The sequence below is a fragment of the Solanum pennellii genome, chromosome 1 (genome assembly GCF_001406875.1).
Source record: "Solanum pennellii chromosome 1, SPENNV200".
Lineage (NCBI taxonomy): Eukaryota > Viridiplantae > Streptophyta > Magnoliopsida > Solanales > Solanaceae > Solanum > Solanum pennellii.
In genome coordinates, this window is record NC_028637.1 from 89,152,086 (window position 1) to 89,171,565 (window position 19,480).

Below are 19,480 nucleotides of genomic sequence, written 5' to 3' on the forward strand. Positions count from 1 at the left end.
CCCCCACCTAAAAATGAACCATGTTTGGATATTAAGACAATCATATCATATATATATTAACATATAGATATATAAAATTAAATAGTGTAGGGTAAAAGGTCTTTCATAAAATTTAGTATCGTAATAACAATTTCAATCATAAAGTTAAAAAAATTTTCGAACCATATACCTTATATATTATTACGAAGAAAAAAGATATAGAAATCTAACTAGAAAATGGACAAAAATTTTGTTAGTAGTTGTAGGATAGACTTATATCTCAGTCCCATAAGTGTGGGAAGTTAACTTATATAACTTTTTTTTTTGTTTACACCACCATTTCACTATATATTGGGCACATTACCTTTGCACTTATTTACATCCCCACGAGTACAATTTTTAAGTCTAAAAATAATTACTCACTCCATAAAAAATAATAATTTAATTTCTTATATTCAAATTAAAATTCTACTACACATAAAATTTAATCTTCATGTTAGTATAAAGTTTGACATCAAAACAAACGATTGTTAGATATAACAATATTAAAATAGATTTTGTATAAAAACAAATATTTCATTTAATAATGGTGAACTCTGTCTTATATCGTTGACGTTTATCGTCTTCAAATATAAAATAAATAAAAAAATATGGTCGAACTGCATTTTTTTTATAGCTTTATATATATTCATGTGAATGGGATCTCTTTGTTGATTTTTTTTAGATTCTTGAAAGTACTAATGTTCATTATGTCACTATAATTGTTTCGCACAATAAATTGTTTCGTTTCATTCAGGGACCTTGAAAAATTGAGTCCGAAGTCTAAAGGGTATAAAATATTAATAAAAATTTCGAAATGCTATATAAATTTTGCTTTTTTTGACGAACTAAATCGCTGTCATTCCAGCGATTTTGCCGTTTTGATTAAAATAAGAATTCATATACCGTTTTGAAATTTTTGTTAACATTTTATACTCTTTATGCTCCGGACTTTTGAAAAATTAGGAGCGCTCATGCTTCTTAAAGATTAATAGTAAAAAAAAATAACAACTATTACATTTTAATTTCTTTGTGAAATGAATTTTACCATTCATTTGCTTACTCAATATCTAGTTTAAACTTTGAAATTTGTGAATGCCTATTAATTAGTGTCTATCATAGTACCATGTTGATATAAACAACAAATAAGTACTACTAATCAGCTTGAATTTTTGTCATTAGCTATAACCTATTGTTTTTTTTTAAGTTAAAAAAATGATGTTAATTAATCCCTCTAAATTTAATTAACTTATTTAATATTACAGTAAATAAGAATCTGAAATAAATAAAGCTTAAGTTTGAATTATTGTCCTAATTACCTCATCACTTCATGAGATAACGTAAAACAAAATTTAAAACAAAGTTCTTGACGTAGAATTGAAATAAAGAAATTGAAATTAAGTATTAAGAAGTGTGATGAGATGATTGAAATACTTTCCCTCTTTAAAAAATAAAAACTCGTATTCAAGTTTTGAAAATGAAGAATTTCTTAAAAGAAAAAGTTTTGTGATTCTAATTAGGATTAATCGAACCAGTAAACTCTAAATACCAAATAAAGAAATGAAAAAAGGAACTGAAATTGCAACCTATAAATTGATCATCAGCCATCTTACTCCAAATTTAAACTTCCAAATGGGGCGCCAACTAAGATAGAATTCTACCACATTTATATTTTTATATAATATGAGTATCTTCAAGTGTTTGACTCACATTTTACATTAATTCCAACTAATTAGAAGCTCTGAGCAACATAACGTATCAGTTGTGATTTACGTTTACTCTTTAATTTAATTATTTTAATACACAAGTAAGTGATGAGACTTCCCTTTTTTAGTTGCTAATTAAGTGCCAAAAAGTATTTAGATTTGCAGTGGCCAAGGTCTCTCAACAATTGACTATTATTTGACACCCATTACCTTAAATATCATTTAGGTATACTTCAAGGAAAGTTCTAAGTTGACTGACATGCATTTTTTTAACCCCAAATATTTGTAATGTTTAATATATTCTTTATTTTTTTTTTAATAAAAAAAAACATATAGCTAGGGCTATTTCATGGAAAGTTCTAAGTTGTCAGCACAAAGGTAGCTTTACATCTCATCCAGCCACAAAAATGCATCAACCGACAACATTTTATTTTATTTTTACAAATGAGGAATATGGTGTTAGGGAAAACTCTATCTTGAAGTATAAGCTAATAAAAGAAAGCACTACATCTTTTTCTTTTAAAATTGAATGTTATATTTCTGCCCAATGATTACTAAATTTCTGCAATGACAAAACCAGGATTTTCACTCACGATATAAAAAAAGCGAACACATATTAAAAAAAATACCCATGTAGTATCCCATTCTTCAGCTAATAAATGTGGCCATTGCAAAAATAAGTCAATATAGGCCTATGAAGTAAACACACCATTCCTCCTTGTTTCTGAGATTCAATCACTTGTCCCTGACCTTACCTAATCATACCAACTATTTATAATCATACTTAGCAAAATGTTGAAAATTTAATAAACACAATTAGATGCCATGTACATCAAGAAGCCTCCTGTCTAATATCCTTCTCTTAACAATTATGTAGCTTTCTTTCATCAAGATTATATCATGACCAAAATATGCTTCTTCCCACAAATTCAAATGTAGCCTCTATGTTCATGCTATCAATGCTGAAGCCAAGAAGTTGTTAAGGGTATTCAAGATTTAATATATATGTATGAAAAGTAAATCTTAGACATATATGTGCAATATACATTTCTATTATACATATTAACCAAGAAATAGATGGCCAATAATTAACACTGACTATTCATATGTTATGGGGATCATCTTTTTCCTGTAATCCTTTAGATGAGAGGAAGCCGGAAACTCGATGTGTTTCTGGTTTTGTTGCTGACTCGAACACAAGTGTTTCTAGTGCAAAAGTTTGAGCCAGGAAGATAGTTTGGACAGCAAAGTTCTCTGATAGTAAGTTCTATGTACCTAACAAAATAAAATTTGTCAACAGTAAGCTAGTGCAAGATATCAAGGGAAGACTCCATGCTGATCAGGGCCCTCATTGATCCTTACCAGTACCAACTTAGATATTATGGCTACAAACTGGCCCCATTTATGGAGTGCCCTTCCAGGGACCACTTTCATCACTTACCTGATACTCAACTAGATTTCCTTAATTATGATAACTTATGTTGCTTAGACTCTTTAATAATGTCGATGGTGTATGTCAAATCCTTCACAAAGGATCCGCCACGGATGTGGCAACATTTTTGAAGAGTCCGAGCAACATAGATGATAACTGGACAGTCACTCATCCAATCTCCTAAACACTTTGAGATGGACTGTAAGCTGTAAAATAGACTAAAAAAATATGTGCTTTGCATCCGACTTCCCAACTCACGGGGACTTCCTATACTGTCAAGATTCAAGAAGTATGTCAGTTTCTATATCTGCAGCACTCGCATCACAGCATTAGAAGACGTCCTACCATTTTTCCTATCGTACCCCTTAAAACCAAGACCATAGCATTATTTACTAGTGTTTTGCCTCATTAAATGCATAAACCAAAAAAAAAAAGGATTAAAAGATAGACTTGAGACAACTTCTCTGAATCCTTGAAATGTTGCACAGTTGATACTCCTGATCCTTAACAGAATATATATCAACTAAGCAAAATCCCTGTTTCTTTTTTTTTTTTGTATTTGTGAACTTAGGCATCTTATGTTAAAATGCTTTACAAACTTTGTGTACTCCAACCAGCTTATATCTAAGCTCCCAAATTGATCCTTGCTTTGTTGATCCTACCTGATTAGCATCTATGTCAAAATCCTTAACCCAAACAACTGCATCAACAATTCTCCATTCAGGCCCTACAAGAATATATATTCTACCACCCAAACTCTCATAATGACACTCCTAAGCTTCTCAACTAGTGAATTATGAGCCCACCCCTCTATCCTATCCCACTTAAATACCAAGTTTTGCTTGCGGCAGAGTTCAAAATTTATGATGTGCATGTAACTCACACGTAATGAGCTGCGCTCCTGGGGGGCTCCGAGGGTAAGCTACTTAAAATTGCACATTTTATCTTCCTCCAAGTGAGATAAATAGTCAAGTTTGGTTTCTCCTGAAGTTTCTACCATCCCTCCAAGCCTCTATTTCTCCTCACTATTGTATAAACCAATCAATATTGAATATACAGCCATCAAAAGGTCACTACAGAAGCGATATGGAGACACTTGATTACTGTACTAGCTAGTAGGTATTTAAATCACAAATTTCCTCTGTTACAGTGGAAGCTGCTGTTTATTTGAGATCTAATACAAAGTAGTGAACATTCAAGGAACCAGATAATCTGACAAGGAGCTCTTCCATATTAATCAATGATCATTGTACACTCTCTGACACAGCCATATCAAAACTTGAAAATGTAGCAAAGGCGATTCAGTTCTTCTCCTGGTTCTATGCAGAACACAACCAAAGATGTATAATCTCTCTTTTTTTTTATCTTTGATTGTGCAGTTAGGAATAAACATTAAAATGCTTCCTAGCCTATTCCTGTATATAATATCTCCATAATTGGTCTCAGGTTCAAATCTCAGCACAGACACAACACTAGGTGATTTGTAAGAAGATCTGTTCTAGCCTTGGTAGATAGAGTTACCTAGTACCTGTTGTTAGAAGGGAGGTGACAGGTATCTCTTGGTAAGCTGGCCCAGACTCCACAGTTATAAAAAAAAAACAATATACATCTCCATAATTCTTGCCTTCTAAATCTTCTCCGGGAAGTTTGATTAGCATTCTATTCCAAATCCCACAGATAAATACTTCAGAGTCTTACAATCCCAAACAACTGCATGTCAGATTCTGCATTCAGGTGCTAACTTCTGATACATATTTTGGTAGGTGGCATCGCTTCGAATACATAAGTCCTGGTTTTATTAACAAAACAGGAACTGTTGAAGTTGGTCACTAGGAGAAATTCTCCCATCAATATGTCAAACCAGTAGTTGAACCTCTAACAAGGTCGTACTAGAAAACATGTATTGTTTGAAAATCCCACCAAAGCTCTCACAAAAGCCCTCCTAACTCTCTCCAGGAGTGAGCTACTTAAACATGGTTTTTTACTTTCCCCATTTTATGTTAACCTAAGATGTCTTCCTCCAACTGGAATACAAGAACTGAACCAGTGCCTCATTAAAATTTTCTAATATCCCTATAACCTTCTATGAGATAAACACGAGTAAAACTCTCTGTTCTCCAACAGTGTTGCACAATAGCAAACATGAGGTTTCTGTACTATAGAACTGAAATGGAGACACTTAGGCACCTTACTAGTCTTGCAGGTATTTGACACATAAATTTCCTCAGCTTCAGTTAAAGCTTCTGGCTATTTGACAATGCAAGGAACGGAGATTAATGATTAAGTAACCAAAATCATTGGTTTACCAACTCTTTCGAAAAATCAAATGATCATTTTTATGTCACCTACAGCTAACCCTTCTTACAACTAATAGGAAGTATCATCGACTTCTCAGCTCTTGAAATGGTAAATGCTTTGAAGCTTAAATTGGTTAAAATCGTGAAAAAAGAATTTCAGTTGTTTAACCAGTCACCAAATTCAACCATGAGCTAATGTTAGATACAGTCCACAGAACTATCAAACTAACCAAAGCTTGATAGAGTCCCCATTTCCAACTCTATATACCAAGTCAAATTAGGCTACCCCTCCTTCATTTCCAACCACATAAACAGCACTGCAGCATTACTAACAGTATCAAAGAAAAAAGAAAAAAAAAACTAGCAAAAGATTAACCTCCTATTCCTTTATTTTAAACATTATAATTTGGCAAAACAAATACTAATTACCTTAGTCTACCTCCATTGACAAGATTATGTTCCTCTCTACTTCCAAAGAAGTTTCAAACTGAGACTATAAATAGAGCTGAAACTTATGTACTAATATATTTATACCAAGTCCAAAAATAGTTCCCAATAATCAGCTACATATTCTTAACAACAGTTAGTTGACACCATAATAAGCTTAAATTATTCATTTTTTTAAAAAAAAAAGAGCTACAGAGCTGAAAAATGAGAACAAATTGAAAGAGTCATAAGTTTTGTTCTGACTCAGATTGATGAAAATCAGTCTGGTTTTGTTGTTGTGATGATTGAGATTGTAGAAGAGCTTGCTGTGCTTGTGTTTTCTCTAGGAAGGGTTTGAACATGATCTGCAAATTCAGATACCCAAATGCTACCGCACCAATTACTACCAACGCAGATCTAAAAGTTTTCATTTTTGCCGTATCCCTCATCCTGCCTCTTCCTCCTTCCACCGCTGCTTTCACCTCCGACCTGATTCTTGAATTTGAGTTTTGGGCGTTTTTGTTTTTAAGCCCATATCTTATACTAATATAAAAAAAGATTGAAATGTTAATCAAACTAAAACTTATTTCTTTTTTATATTTTTGTATTTAGTATTTTTCTTACTTTAAAATTGATTACACAAAGTAAATATTAGTACAACTTATAAAGAATAAAGATGGTCACTTTTCTTGAAAGATTTTGTAACCATTTTAAATTTAAAAATTTCATTTATACCAAGTAGATGACTAACTATAATCTTTATTATATTCCTTTCTTTTCATTTTACTTTTAACACCTTTTAAGAAATTACTTTTATTCACTAAATTATTCTTATTAATTATATGCTTTAGAAAACTAAGTTTGTACTTTTGTCCAATGTTATTTATGAAATTACTTAATTGATTTGGACGTTTTCAATTTTCGTTTTTGATTCGGATTAATTGAATGTGTAGTTGACATATAAAATTTATATATTATCTTAAGAGTATTTTTTTTTTACTTTGACGTATGAAATTTCAACTTATTAATATTTAGGGAAAAGGGTCTGATATACCCCTCAACTTTGTCATTTGGAGCTGATATACCCCTCGTTATAAAAGTGGCTCATATATGCCCTTGCCGTTATACAAACGGCTCACATATACCCCTGCCGTTACAAAATGGCTCATATATACCCTTCATTTAACGGAAGTTAAAAAATAAGTTTTAAATTTATATTTATTACTTGTAATTTTTTTTTTAAAATTATTTAGGGGTATATGTGATTCTTCTATCAAAGTTCAACGTATATTTTAATTTTTTTCATATATAAATTATTTTTTGACTTTTTTAATTATAATTATTTGAGTTTCTTATTCTTATTTTGTTTTTTTCTTTCATTCCTTAGTTTAAAGAAAAAAAAATTAAACTATTTTTTTGTGTGTATTGTAATTTAATTTCGTATTCGAAGAAAAAATTCGGTCATCTACAATAAGTTTTACAAGAATACTAGTGAAACATAAATAAATTTGATTATCAAAATAATAATTATAAATTAGTCATTGAAACAAAAAAAAGTCAAAAAAATATGTTTGACGAGGATTAAATTTACTCATATGTGATTATATTTTTTAGAAAAAAATAAAAAAATTTAGATTAAAATTATTTTTTTCATTTCCGTTAGAGGAAAAGGGTATATGTGAGCCATTTGTTTACAAGTAGGGGTATATATGAGTCACTTTCATAACAAGGGGTATATCAGCTCTAAATACTAAAGTTGAGGGATATATCAGACCCTTTTCCCTAATATTTATGATATTAAGACTAAATATAAAATATACGATTTTTGATTTTTGAATATAAGAAAATCTGACATACTATCCGATCCCAAATTCATATATTTCAAAAATAAATTTACATCCAATCAATAATCCAAAAATCTAAATCAAATATCCAATAAAATAAAAATTAAGTTTCAATTTAACAATAAAAAGATTGAAGGGTGCAATCTCTCCCAATAAGAATTTCAGAGGGGGAAAATAGAAGTTTTATATCTTTTCAGGGGCTGAATGAGATTTAACTATAAAACCAAAACCATCAAAGTTTCTAGAGAACAAACACAAAGAACACTTTTGCTGAAGTGTAGAAAATTGGTCATCTTCATCCTCTCCGATAATTCATCAGAGGTAAGTTTGCATAACCCATTTCGTAGTTTCCATCAATTCTCAATCTTTCACTTGGAAGTAATCAATTTCAGCTATCGGTTGCCATTTTAGTGACTGTTAAGGGGAAGCTTTGGTTTTGCCAATGTATGATTCGAAATTTCTGGGAATTTCTCGGTGGGAGATGCATATTTCTTTGTATTAGAGTAAAATGGTCCCGAATAGAGCGTAATGGATATGGAAAAATTGTATAGCTAGTTGATTGATATAATAGTATATATGATCTGTCTTAACTTACAGCATTGCAAATTCTAGTCGACTACATTTATTTCAAGAAATCAAATTGGAATCTTCATTTTATTTCGTCAGTTTTGAGTAAGAACTTAGAAGTCAAGTTTCTTTCACTTAAGTCAAAATTAATGGTTTTGGCTGTGTTTCTGTGTAAATGATAAGTAGGAAGAAGAAATAGCAATAGTTGCAAGAAAATTTACTTCCATAATCTCAGTTTAATATTTTTTTGCTTTCAAATAATTTGGAGTTTAATCCTTCAAAGATGATATATCTTTGGCTTGCATATCCCATATATGAATATTACCTCTTGATGATTTGATATTAATTAATCTTCTACTGGCAGATAAATTAAAGCTGGCTTACTCTGCGGCTGTCAGCAGGAGGCAGCAGTTCTTGATAAGGTGTTTGGGAGGTTCTACTAAGAAGAAAAACTTCAATTTTCAGAGTATTAGAATGCAATCTGTAATGAGTAGTGGGCCAAGCTTGGAGGCCGACTCTGTCAGCATTTTGAGATCAATAATTCCGGGTCTTGAATCAACTAAACATAAAGGCCAAGCGGGTAAATCTTCTTTTTTGACTCCTATTAACTTTTATTGAAATGCTTACCCCGGATCTATATGTTTAAAGTATTGGAGAGTTAACACTTTTATTTAGTAATGTCTTTACATGCATCCTTATTTGTGGGTGACATTCCTTTCTGTTGGCGTGTGTGATGGAGCTAAGACCTGGGTGAGGATAGTGTTGACGAGACTCAGAGCTCTTTCCCGTCGTGATGGGGTTGACCCAGGGGTCACTGGTCAGCGCTGAGTCTGCTGGAGGTTTGGAGGCAAACCTTGGAGTCCAAATTATTTAGGTTTAGCAGAACCAAAACTGAGTACTTGGAGTGCAAGTTTAGTGTCGTAACGTGTAAGGCTGCCATGGAAGTGAGGCTTGGCACACAGGCCGTCCTCAGGAAAGAAAGTTTCAAGTATGTTTGGTCTTTAATCTAAGGAAATGGAGAGATCAATGGTGATGTCACACATAGAATAGATGGGGGATGGAAGAAATGGAGGCTCGCATTGGGGCCCGTGTGATAAGAAGGCCACTTCAATTTGAAGGTAAGTTCTATATAGTGGTGCTTAAGTCAACTATGTTGTATGGGACGGAGTGTTATCCAGTTAAGAGCTCTCATGTCCAATGACGAGGGTTACACAAATGAGAATGCTGAGGGGAATATGTCGACATACTAGGAGATAAATATTAGAAATGAAGAACAAAGGCAAGGTATAACTGACCCCCATGGTAGACAACATGAGGAAGTGAGATTGAGATAGTTTGGGTATGTGAAGTAGAGAGGCGTAGAGGCCCCTATGAGGTGGTGTGAGAGGTTGGCATTGATGGGTGTAAGAAGAGATAGAGGTTGACATAAGAAGTATTGTACAAAGGTGGTTAGATAGGATATGACACATCTTTAGCTTACTGAGGCCACAACGTTAGACAGGCGGATATGAAGATCGCGGATTAAAGTAGAAGGCTAGTAGGTATTGAGTGTTCTCTCACTTTTAGTGAGATAGGCTTGGTGGTTTGGTGCATCATACCTGATTCTCCTTTAATACTGGTAGTATTAGTAGAATTCATGTATTTTCTTGTCCCTCGATTTTTTGTTACTACTGATTATTTCTTGTGCTTTGGTTATCGCATTATTTTGTTGTTGTTACTGTTCTTTTTAATGAATGTCGTGTAATGCTTCCTCTAGCATTTGTTATGCCTTCTTTACTTCTGTATGTTTTTGATATCCGTTACCTGAGCTAGGGGTCTTCCAAAAACATCTCTACTTCCAAGAGGTTGGGCTAAGGTCTGCCTACATTCTACCCTGACCTAATGGCCTCACCTGTAGTATATTGGGATTACACTGAGTATGTTGTATTTTTTTAAGGCCAAAACATGGATGTCCTTTATGATTGGTGGCAGGACGACTCAAACTCATAACCTTTTCCTGCTCCAGTAGCATGTTGAATTGTGTGAAATGCTTCATTTGAAGGTTTAAACTGGTCTTTTGGTTGTTTTCTTCGTCTGATTCTTTCTTCTTGGTTGCTTTGGTTGTATTGAGAATTCTCTCCCTTTAAAATTTTAAATAGTTAGGAGGAAGCACTGTTATTTATTTAATTATGTTTTAACACGTCTATTTATCAATTAAAACATAATTCTTGTCATATTAATTTGATTATATTAGCTGGGGTCCTTGGGAAGTAACCATGAATTCTATTTGGACTTAAGAAAGGGGAGGAATTTGCCCCAGGTTCCTTTTCCAGAAATTTCTGTTACTATTTCTCTCCAGTATTTTGATGCTATTGAACTTTGCTGAAAGTTTTTTATGCTGAGTAATACAATTAATCAAGTCCTTTACAGATTTTGGTCTGTCACAATTATTTGCGTTTTCTTTATCTATGCTATTTGGCGAATTCCATCACATTTCAATATTCGATTTGGTCTCAGCTTGAGGCAAGTTGTACCAAATTGCATTTAGTCTTTTGATGAAGTCTTTATCTCTGCAACAACTGCCTCGAATCCCACTGGGAGATTACACTGGGTATGTTGTTGAATCTCTGCAACAGCTGGAGGTTTGAGGCAATGCCTTGGGCCTTCAGGTGTACATTTATGCCTCAGTTCCTTTGTAGAAGTAAGAAATAAAGTTTGATCTCAGCTCGAGTTGTAACAGAACTTTATTGAGTTTCTATCATTACAGATATCAGACGAAGTTCATTGATGATTGTCATTTTAACTGACCTTTGTGTATCAAAACGTACTATTCTCACTTTCCCCTCTTCCATTATCTTTAGAGAAAGGTGTACATTTTATACGCTTTATGACTACTTTATAGTTTTATGAATTTTGATGTTTGGAAATACCAGAAAAGATAAGATTAACGTAAAACTCGCATGGCTAATGTAGTGCCCATCAGAATTGAACTGCATCGCTTATGTTTTCCTGTTTTGTGTGTGTGAAATTTTTCGGAGTATTGGCATTTTTTACAGAAAAGAAGCATGACTTTGATCATTGAGCTTCACAAAACTTTTAATGTTTCTGCCTATGATGTTTCCTTTATGGTGCTTCTTGATTGCTAAATTCTGAGCTCTGTTTCCCAATCAGGTAAGATAGCTGTTGTTGGTGGCTGTCGAGAATACACTGGTGCACCATACTTCTCTGCAGTTTCAGCCTTAAAGATTGTTAGTTCTTTACATGGCTTCTTTTTTCGTCAAACTCTCTCCTCCTCCTCACTCCCCACACCATCCCAGGGAAAAATAAACCATCCTTTTTCAGTATCAAATTATTTAAATTTACTACAATTTAAATAATTGATTATGCAATTATACGACAGGGTGCAGATTTATCTCATGTATTCTGTACTAAAGATGCTGCTCCTGTAATAAAAAGCTACAGTCCTGAGTTAATTGTGCACCCTATTTTAGAAGAGTCCTACAGTATCAGGTGAGCCTTTGTTACGAAATTACTCTAAGTGCACATTCTTAGCGTGTTTCTTTAGTTTCCATTATTGAAGCATCAAAATTTTGATTATGAGGGTGCTGACATTGATCAAAGGATTCTTCCAGGGATGAGGAGAAAAGTTCCATATCAGCTAAAGTGATTGCTGAAGTTGAGAAGTGGATGGAGAGGTTTGATTGTCTTGTTGTTGGTCCAGGCCTTGGAAGAGATCCGTTTCTCCTGGTGTGCTTCTTTTACTCGAGACCTTCCAGCCTTACACCCGATGCAGTGATGCTTGGTTGTTCATAGTGTTCAGTTGCCACAAATGCTTTGTTTTAATCACTCATTCAACGAGATCACATCTTTTTCGCCTAATTTTGGGAGGTTTAGAATTAATTTAATGTTTATTTGTTGTCAAATGCTGGCAAGTATAATAAATGCTACTCCATTGCTCTGGTCCAAACATCACGATCTTGAGTATGCTTAATGTTTATGCACTTCTCTGACTGAATCTCTGTCCTTTCTGCTGCATAAATGGTTCACTCTCTTTATTTTTCCAATAATGCGAAACTAGTGAACTTCATCTTTGTAATGAGTTCCAATCCCCTACCATATTGCCAAATATTTGCCTTTTTCTTTGTGTTCATCTAGCTAAAGGCAAATGTTTGGCAATATGGTAGGGGATTCTGGTCTTCTGTACACAGGGAAAAGTTGACTTCTTGGTGTCATTTGTCACATTTTCCTATTTCCTGGCCTTCTCTTTAGCTGATATGAATAACTACTACTTCAAAAGGCAAAATATATGTCTTCTGTAAATATCAATCTGGTTTGTTTCAATTCTCTATTTGGCTTAAACAAATATCATTGCAAGGTAAAATATAGGAAGTCTATGTAACTTTGTGTGTCCAGGAATATAAAGGGTAGTACATCATCATGAAAAGTTGGTATTTTAGAAACATACAAATATATCAGTTTTAACATGAGATGGAGCAACTATTTTAAGCCCTCACAATTCATTTGGTTTCCCAGATATCTTCGTTCGAATCTTATCTCTTAGTATGCCCATACATCCACCTCAAACATCTTCGTTTCTGCTGCTCCCATCTTTTGAACACGAAAGTTCTTAACTAGCTTAATATAGTCCCGAGTTGGTAATTAGAGTTAGAAGCTTCACAGCTTCCTCCACTCACCTCCACGGGCGAATAGAGTCTACTAGACTAGCCAAGAAAGAGTGAGGTAGACTATATTCTAGGTCATTCGGAAGGGCTCCTTATAGTTTTGGGGTGTAACGTTGTGGTTGTTCTCTCTCCTTTCAGTCGAGTGACTTCGTGCCTATCCTTATCGAGAAAAAGGAGTTCCAGAGGCCGCTCTACCCCATACAACATACTCGGACTAACCACCACTCTGTAGAACTTACATTTAAGTTTTTGTGGTACATTCTTATCAGACGGCACCCAGAGGTGAGCCTCCATTTCATCCACCTCACACCGTTATGATGCATGACATCGTCATCAATCTTGCCATTGTCTTGAATTAGAGTCCGTTTGGATTGGCTTGTTTTAGGTGCTTTTAAGTCAAAATACCTCTTATGTACTTTTGTAGTGTTTAGATGGTATAAAAAAGTACTTTTAACCATTTGTTTTGAAGCCAAAAGTCACAAGTTAGAAATTCTAACTCATGACTTTCGGCTTATAAGTCATAAGCTATAAGCCCATACAAATAGGCTCTTAAGGACCCATGCTACTTCAAATATATGTGCAGAAAATCTCCCTTTTCTCCTTTTATGCTTTCACTTTCTTTTGTGGGTTCTTTTGGTACAATTAGATTTTAATTACATGTATATTCTTCCAGGATTGTGTAAGTAATATCATGAAGAATGCAAGAGAGCGCAATGTCCCAATGGTTATAGATGGGGTATGATGACATTGATAAATTGTGAGCTAATTCTCTGATATTCCATATGGCCTTACTCTCTTGATACGCCATTCAGCGTCTTTGTTTTATCAGGATGGGCTTTATCTGGTGACTAATTGTCTTGATCTGGTTAGTGGTTATCCCTTAGCGGTGCTGACACCAAATGTGAATGAGTATAAACGGCTTGTTCAGAAAGTACTAAATTCTGAGGTAAATGACGAAAATGGAACCGATCAGTTGCTATCTCTTGCAAAAGGGTGAGCTTTCTAATCCATATCTCATCTTTGCCTGCTGTTTGTCCTCTGAAATTTGCTAGTGACAATGATTTAGAAGACGTCCAAAGTTACATGATCTTAAAGTATAGTGTGCCAATCATTCTGTTCCTTCAAGGTCATGGTTATATGTTAAAAGCTGTGTGTCAAAACCTAGTTATTACAGAACTACTACTCTGCTAGAGTGTAGAAGATGACATTATATGTTTAATAGATAAAGAGGAAGCCTGGTGAAGAACTTACTTACTCTTGCTTAAGAAAAAGTGGAGGTGACTTCTCATGCTTGTCAGGCAATGAGGGTAGACCAAAAGCATAAAATCATCCCAGCGGCCTTCTCAGATTTTCCCTCTCTTGAGGAAGAAAGGACATATGCACCTCCTAATAACTTTTTTTCAGGTTGGTGTGTGAAATAGGATATATATCATATAATTCTGGGTTTATTCACAGGGATATGACAAGTAGTTGAGAAATAAGATTACCAACTCGGAGATCCAGGTTCATACGACAACATTTAGGATGATCTATCTGTTTCAGGCAGGTGGCTGTTATTGGATCAGTCGAGTTGTGCACAAGTTGGTCTGGACATACCATTATCCCCAGGAAAAAAGAACTAGATTATAGAAACTTGAGATTTATCTTGTACATTTTTGCTGTATAAGAACAGTCTGCCAATTATTCTGTTCCTATAAATTCATTGTTATAGGTTAAAAGCTGTATCGAGACCTATTCTATACCTTACAAATCTTCGCTCCTTTAGAGTACAAAAGATGACATTATATGTTTAATAGAATATAGAGGAAGCCTGCTGAAGAACTTACCGATCCTTGCTTGAGAAGAAGTGGAAGTGACTTCTCATGCTTGTCAGGCAATGAGGTTAGACCAATAGCATAAAATAGCCCCAGCCGACTCTCAGATTTTCCCTCCCTTGAGGAAGAAATGACAATGCACCTCCTAGTAACTTTGTTTCAGGTTGGTGTGTGAAATACGATATATATCATATAACTCTGGGTTTATTCACAGGGGTATGAAAATTGGTTGGGAAATAAGCTTACCAACTCAGAGATCCAGGTTCAAACAAAAACATTTAGGATGATTAGGTGGATTAGTCGAGTGGTACACAAGTTGGTCTGGGTATATCATTATCCCCAGAAAAAAAAACTGGGTCATAGAAACTTGAGATTTATCTTGTAAAAGATAAATTCTTGACATTTTCCTGCTAGATTTTTGCTGACTTTGCGCATGTGTAGCAGACTATAGTGGAGTCTCAAAAAGTAAAGCCACTGGGGTCCTTAGGATTTTGGTCTAGTGGTAAGAGTGCAATGCGTGATATGTGGTTATGCGCACGTTATGGGTTCTAACCCTGTCATAAACAAAAACTAAATATCTAAGTGGAGGAGGTTAGAGGGATGGCCCAATATCAGCCGTGTCCTGCTGGTGCTCTGGCATTTCTTGGTTATAATATGGAAAAAGTAAAGCAATTCGGATTTATAAATACACGGTTGAGAGGTCTGCAACCACTATACCCTTTTCCTCTAGTTTGGATCTGATTTATGAGGATATACATCTATAATATAACTATCTTTCTCTTGGCCAGTTTATAGCTGTCAAGATTCATCTCGTTGGATTTATCACTTTTATTACTAGTATTGCAATGGGTAACATATTTGTTTGATCAGGATCGGTGGTGCTACAATCTTGCGGAAAGGGAAATCGGACTTTGTCAGCGATGGTAAAACAGGTAATGATTTTTCTTTGTTTAATGGCCTTTTGCAGATGATATAATCATTTGGATTGCATAGATTAGTAATTTGCTCAGATGAACAAGCCTTTTGTGCTTTCGGTATGAGTTCCACCTGCATATTTTCATGATGCGCAAAAAGTTGGGACTCCTGCTTTCATTATTCAGAGGAGGAGAGTATCTAGTCTATTTTCTACTTAACTTAGTTATGAGAATTGTACAAACGTGAGGAAAATGATCATGTAGGACTTATATTTTTGTAGGGATTTTAAAGTTGTAAATCTGAATCTTTATTGTGAAAGTAACTACTCAGACGTGCTAATAAACTGATGCTCAATCAATGTGAGCATATTTTAAAAAGATTTTTAGTAGTATTGGATATTTCTTTTCCATTTTGATTTGAAATGAAGCATCAGGTTAGAAACAGATGAAGTTTTTCCATTACTTTCTAAAGTGCCTTAGATTCTGGGGAAGAACATTTAACTATAACTATGAGGTTGGGGACATGGTTAGGCCCCAGTTCTTCTATGAGTTTATGTTAAAAATACTTGTACCCATAAGACAACCTTTTCACAATCTTCTATCCTAAGTTTGTTGTGTTGAAAAAAAAAAGAAAAAGAGATGGCTTACGGAGCCACGGAAAATTTTGAGAAGAGATGAACTCTGGGACCAATTTAAGTTTCAAAGTAGGATGCTGTTTAATAAGGCTATTTATGAGAAAATCCTCCAAAAATCCTTCAATAGTGGCTTGGGTTTGATGTTGAGTTGTTACCTATCTATTATGCTACTTCTAGTGCTTCTGGCGTATTTGCAACATTACATCTTCATATGAAGGAAATTGCAGCTAGTATTTTGCTCTATATCTATTTGGTGGCTCATTATCTGAACTTTGCAGTGCTAGATTTGTTTATTGAGGATGGTGCACCATTCACTGTGCTTTATTTGAAGGAATTCCAGGGCAAACTACCAATCCTAGAGTTCCCAGTATTAAAAGTTTATAGGCAACATTTTCACTATTGATATGTTGTCTTCCATTTTTTCCGATAGTTTGATGGAATGGATATAGTTGGTGTATTGCATGTATAAATGCTGGCTGTAATTACGTCAAATGCTTATATGCATCTTTTAGCTCCTATGTTAGAATTAAAAAAGATACGCAACGCCAACAGATGTTGTCTATGATTACAATGCACTCCTTAAGTGCTGAGTTCAAGAGGAGCAAGGTTTATGGAATGGTTACTTCATTATTTTTGGAAGTCACGAGCTAACTAACGATATGTGATATGCAGCTTGTGCAGTGAGTATTTATGGTTCTCCACGGCGCTGTGGTGGACAGGGTGACATACTTTCAGGGAGGTAATTATATGTTCTACCATACATATGGATTACCATTCTCAGAGTGGTTTAATCAATTACAACATGTTATTTGTCTGATTCTCTACAATTACTATAGACGTATGTGTTTATTTATATTTCTTGTCAGTGCATAAAAAAATTAAACTCAATGTGCATTCATTAGCAGAATGCAACTTCACAACACTGGTCAACTTTAACTTGCAATCCCTGTTACTCTCTTCTATGCAACTGTGCTAGTTAATCTTGACATGTAAACGTGCAGTGTTGCAGTGTTCCTATCCTGGGCCCGTCAGTGTGCTGCTAAAGGGGAGGTAAGCATGAACCCAACCATGCTAGGATGTGTTGCTGGATCTGCTTTACTGAGAAAGGCAGCATCAATGGCATTTGACAATAAGAAAAGGTCTACACTCACTGGTGATATTATTGAATGCTTGGGAATAAGGTAGGAAGTTTATTGCATCCTTTTACTCGCTATTTAGAACATCAACACCAACTTGCACTATTCTCTCAGTTTGCAGGAAATATGCCCAGTCTAGTAGAAACTTAATGGAGGGTTCTTGGAAGCGCAACACTTCTACTTTACTAGAAGAAGCAGTTCAATGGCAAAAGACTAAAGAGGGGAAAAGAACAGAAACCACAAGTAGAAAGACTCTTTTGATGCTAATAAGTAATAAGACTGAGGTGTGAATAAAGACTCCAACTGCATTTGTTAAGTTTGTTCTCAATAATCATAGACTTTAGCTTTTTTTTGGCACTGATTCAAGTGTTATCCAGCTGTGAAGGAGACGAGTTTCAGAATACATTATTAGCTCCAACTAAACTAATGTTAATCCTAGGTCATCCCATTGCTTGCTAGATAGTCTGGTATCATATTAACCTCTCGGTACCTGTTATCGATGATCCATTGCCTTGAGTAAGAACCTGCAATCATTCAACATACGTGAGTATTTGCATCTCGTGTTTAATCTTTTCCGTAAAGAAATTATATAGGAATTTATTGGATTAGTTTATCAATAATCTCTTCCTGGTTCTACGCCTTTGGTTTTTCTTATTGGTAGAGAAAAGGAAGGAAAAAATTAATTCACTAGATTCTTGGATCCAGTTATGCTAAATTTGCTATGATTAAGTTACAAAATTTGAGTTGAACACACTTAAAATAACCATAGTTAGTTGCTCTCTTCCAATTTATCTTCAAAAGGAATGATTAAATGAAGTTAAAGAGTTCTCTAAATTAACGAATTAATATTGTCTAGTGATCATTGCTTCTAAAAATAATTTAATAAGAGATTGTACGGACCCAAGAATTGAGAAAGGTGGAGTCGCCATTAATTTTTTTAACATAGTGACGAAGAATGGACGAACGTCTGTCCTCTAACATGCAAGCAAATGACAGATGAATTCACTTTTTGTGTGAAAAACAAATGGGGACCGTAAGTGTGTGTGGAATGAAAGGAAATATTTTTCCTCTTTGATTGATTAAACAAACTTATTTTCCTAAGATTAACAAAAATAACTCTCGTACATAAAATAAATTTTTTTATTTAAAAAAAAAACTCTCTTTCAACCTCACTCACTGACCCTACTTGACTGCAGGGGCAGAGCCACCTTGCCCAAGTGGACGCGGAGTATCAAGCGATAACCCTTTGCCAAAAAATTACATCATATATACAAGTGTTAACACCTCCTCAAACAAGTTTAAGGTTTAATATAGTAGTTAAGTTGCTGTGAAAATTCCTTGAAGGCGCGAGCGAGTTCAAGCCCAATTATCCTCATAATTTTCTTTTCTATAAACACTAACACCCTTAGTGAAAATTCTAACTCGGTCACTATACTCGAAAACCATGATCCTTCAAATTGGATTGGCTCTCAAGTCGCAGATCGAGAGTTGGAGTCAGGAGTCAGACCCAACTTAGGAACAGGAGCCGAGTCCCAAATCGAGGTTAAATCTTATGTTCCAAGTCTCTAGAGAAATTGGGGTCAAGAGTTTGTTTAAAAGTTGGCTCTCTAGTCAGGGTCAAGGTTGGACTTGGGTTTGAGGGCCCGATCTACCGGTAGTTAGGTTGGACTTGGGTTTGAGGGCCCGATCTACCGGGAGTTGTGCTAGACGGTCGAGTCTCAGGTCAGACCATGGGCAGGGGTCAACATCTCAGGTCTCTAGTTGAATCTGAGGTTTCTAAACAGGAGTCAAGTCTCGAATCAAGATCAAGTCTTGAATCAACGCCAAGGTCATGAGTTGGGCTCGGGTCGGAATTCAGGTCCCTAGTCATGGTCGGCATAGAAAAACTAAGTCCTGAGTCAAGGTAGGGACCTAACTCCTAACCCGACTCGAAATGTGACTCCCAACCTCAATTTTGATTCAGAACCCAACTCTCAATCTTCAGCCCATCCAAGGAACGACTTCTGACCCCAAGCTCGAGACTCTCCCCC

General features: G+C 34.9%; 1 protein-coding gene across 1 annotated transcript; it reads left to right on the forward strand.

Moving 5' to 3' along the window:
- Nucleotides 1–7,932: 7,932 nt before the first annotated feature.
- On the forward strand, nt 7,933–17,910 carry LOC107008335 (ATP-dependent (S)-NAD(P)H-hydrate dehydratase). The gene is made up of 11 exons (XM_015207326.2): nt 7,933–8,044; nt 8,655–8,870; nt 11,441–11,517; nt 11,670–11,779; nt 11,902–12,016; nt 13,625–13,687; nt 13,781–13,944; nt 15,636–15,697; nt 16,987–17,053; nt 17,316–17,495; nt 17,565–17,910. Exons 2-11 carry the CDS (start codon nt 8,765–8,767, stop codon nt 17,587–17,589), a joined length of 969 nt encoding a protein of 322 aa, XP_015062812.1. The 5' UTR covers nt 7,933–8,044; nt 8,655–8,764; the 3' UTR covers nt 17,590–17,910.
- The last annotated feature ends 1,570 nt before the right edge of the window (nt 17,911–19,480 follow it).

Coding starts and splice junctions, on each gene's coding strand:
- LOC107008335 (XM_015207326.2), top strand. CDS start 8,765: ATGCAATCTGTAATGAGTAGTGGGCCAAGCTTGGAGGCCGACTCTGTC. Junction 11,518..11,669: donor CAGTTTCAGCCTTAAAGATT/GTTAGTTCTTTA, acceptor ATTATACGACAG/GGTGCAGATTTATCTCATGT. Junction 17,054..17,315: donor GGTGACATACTTTCAGGGAG/GTAATTATATGT, acceptor GTAAACGTGCAG/TGTTGCAGTGTTCCTATCCT.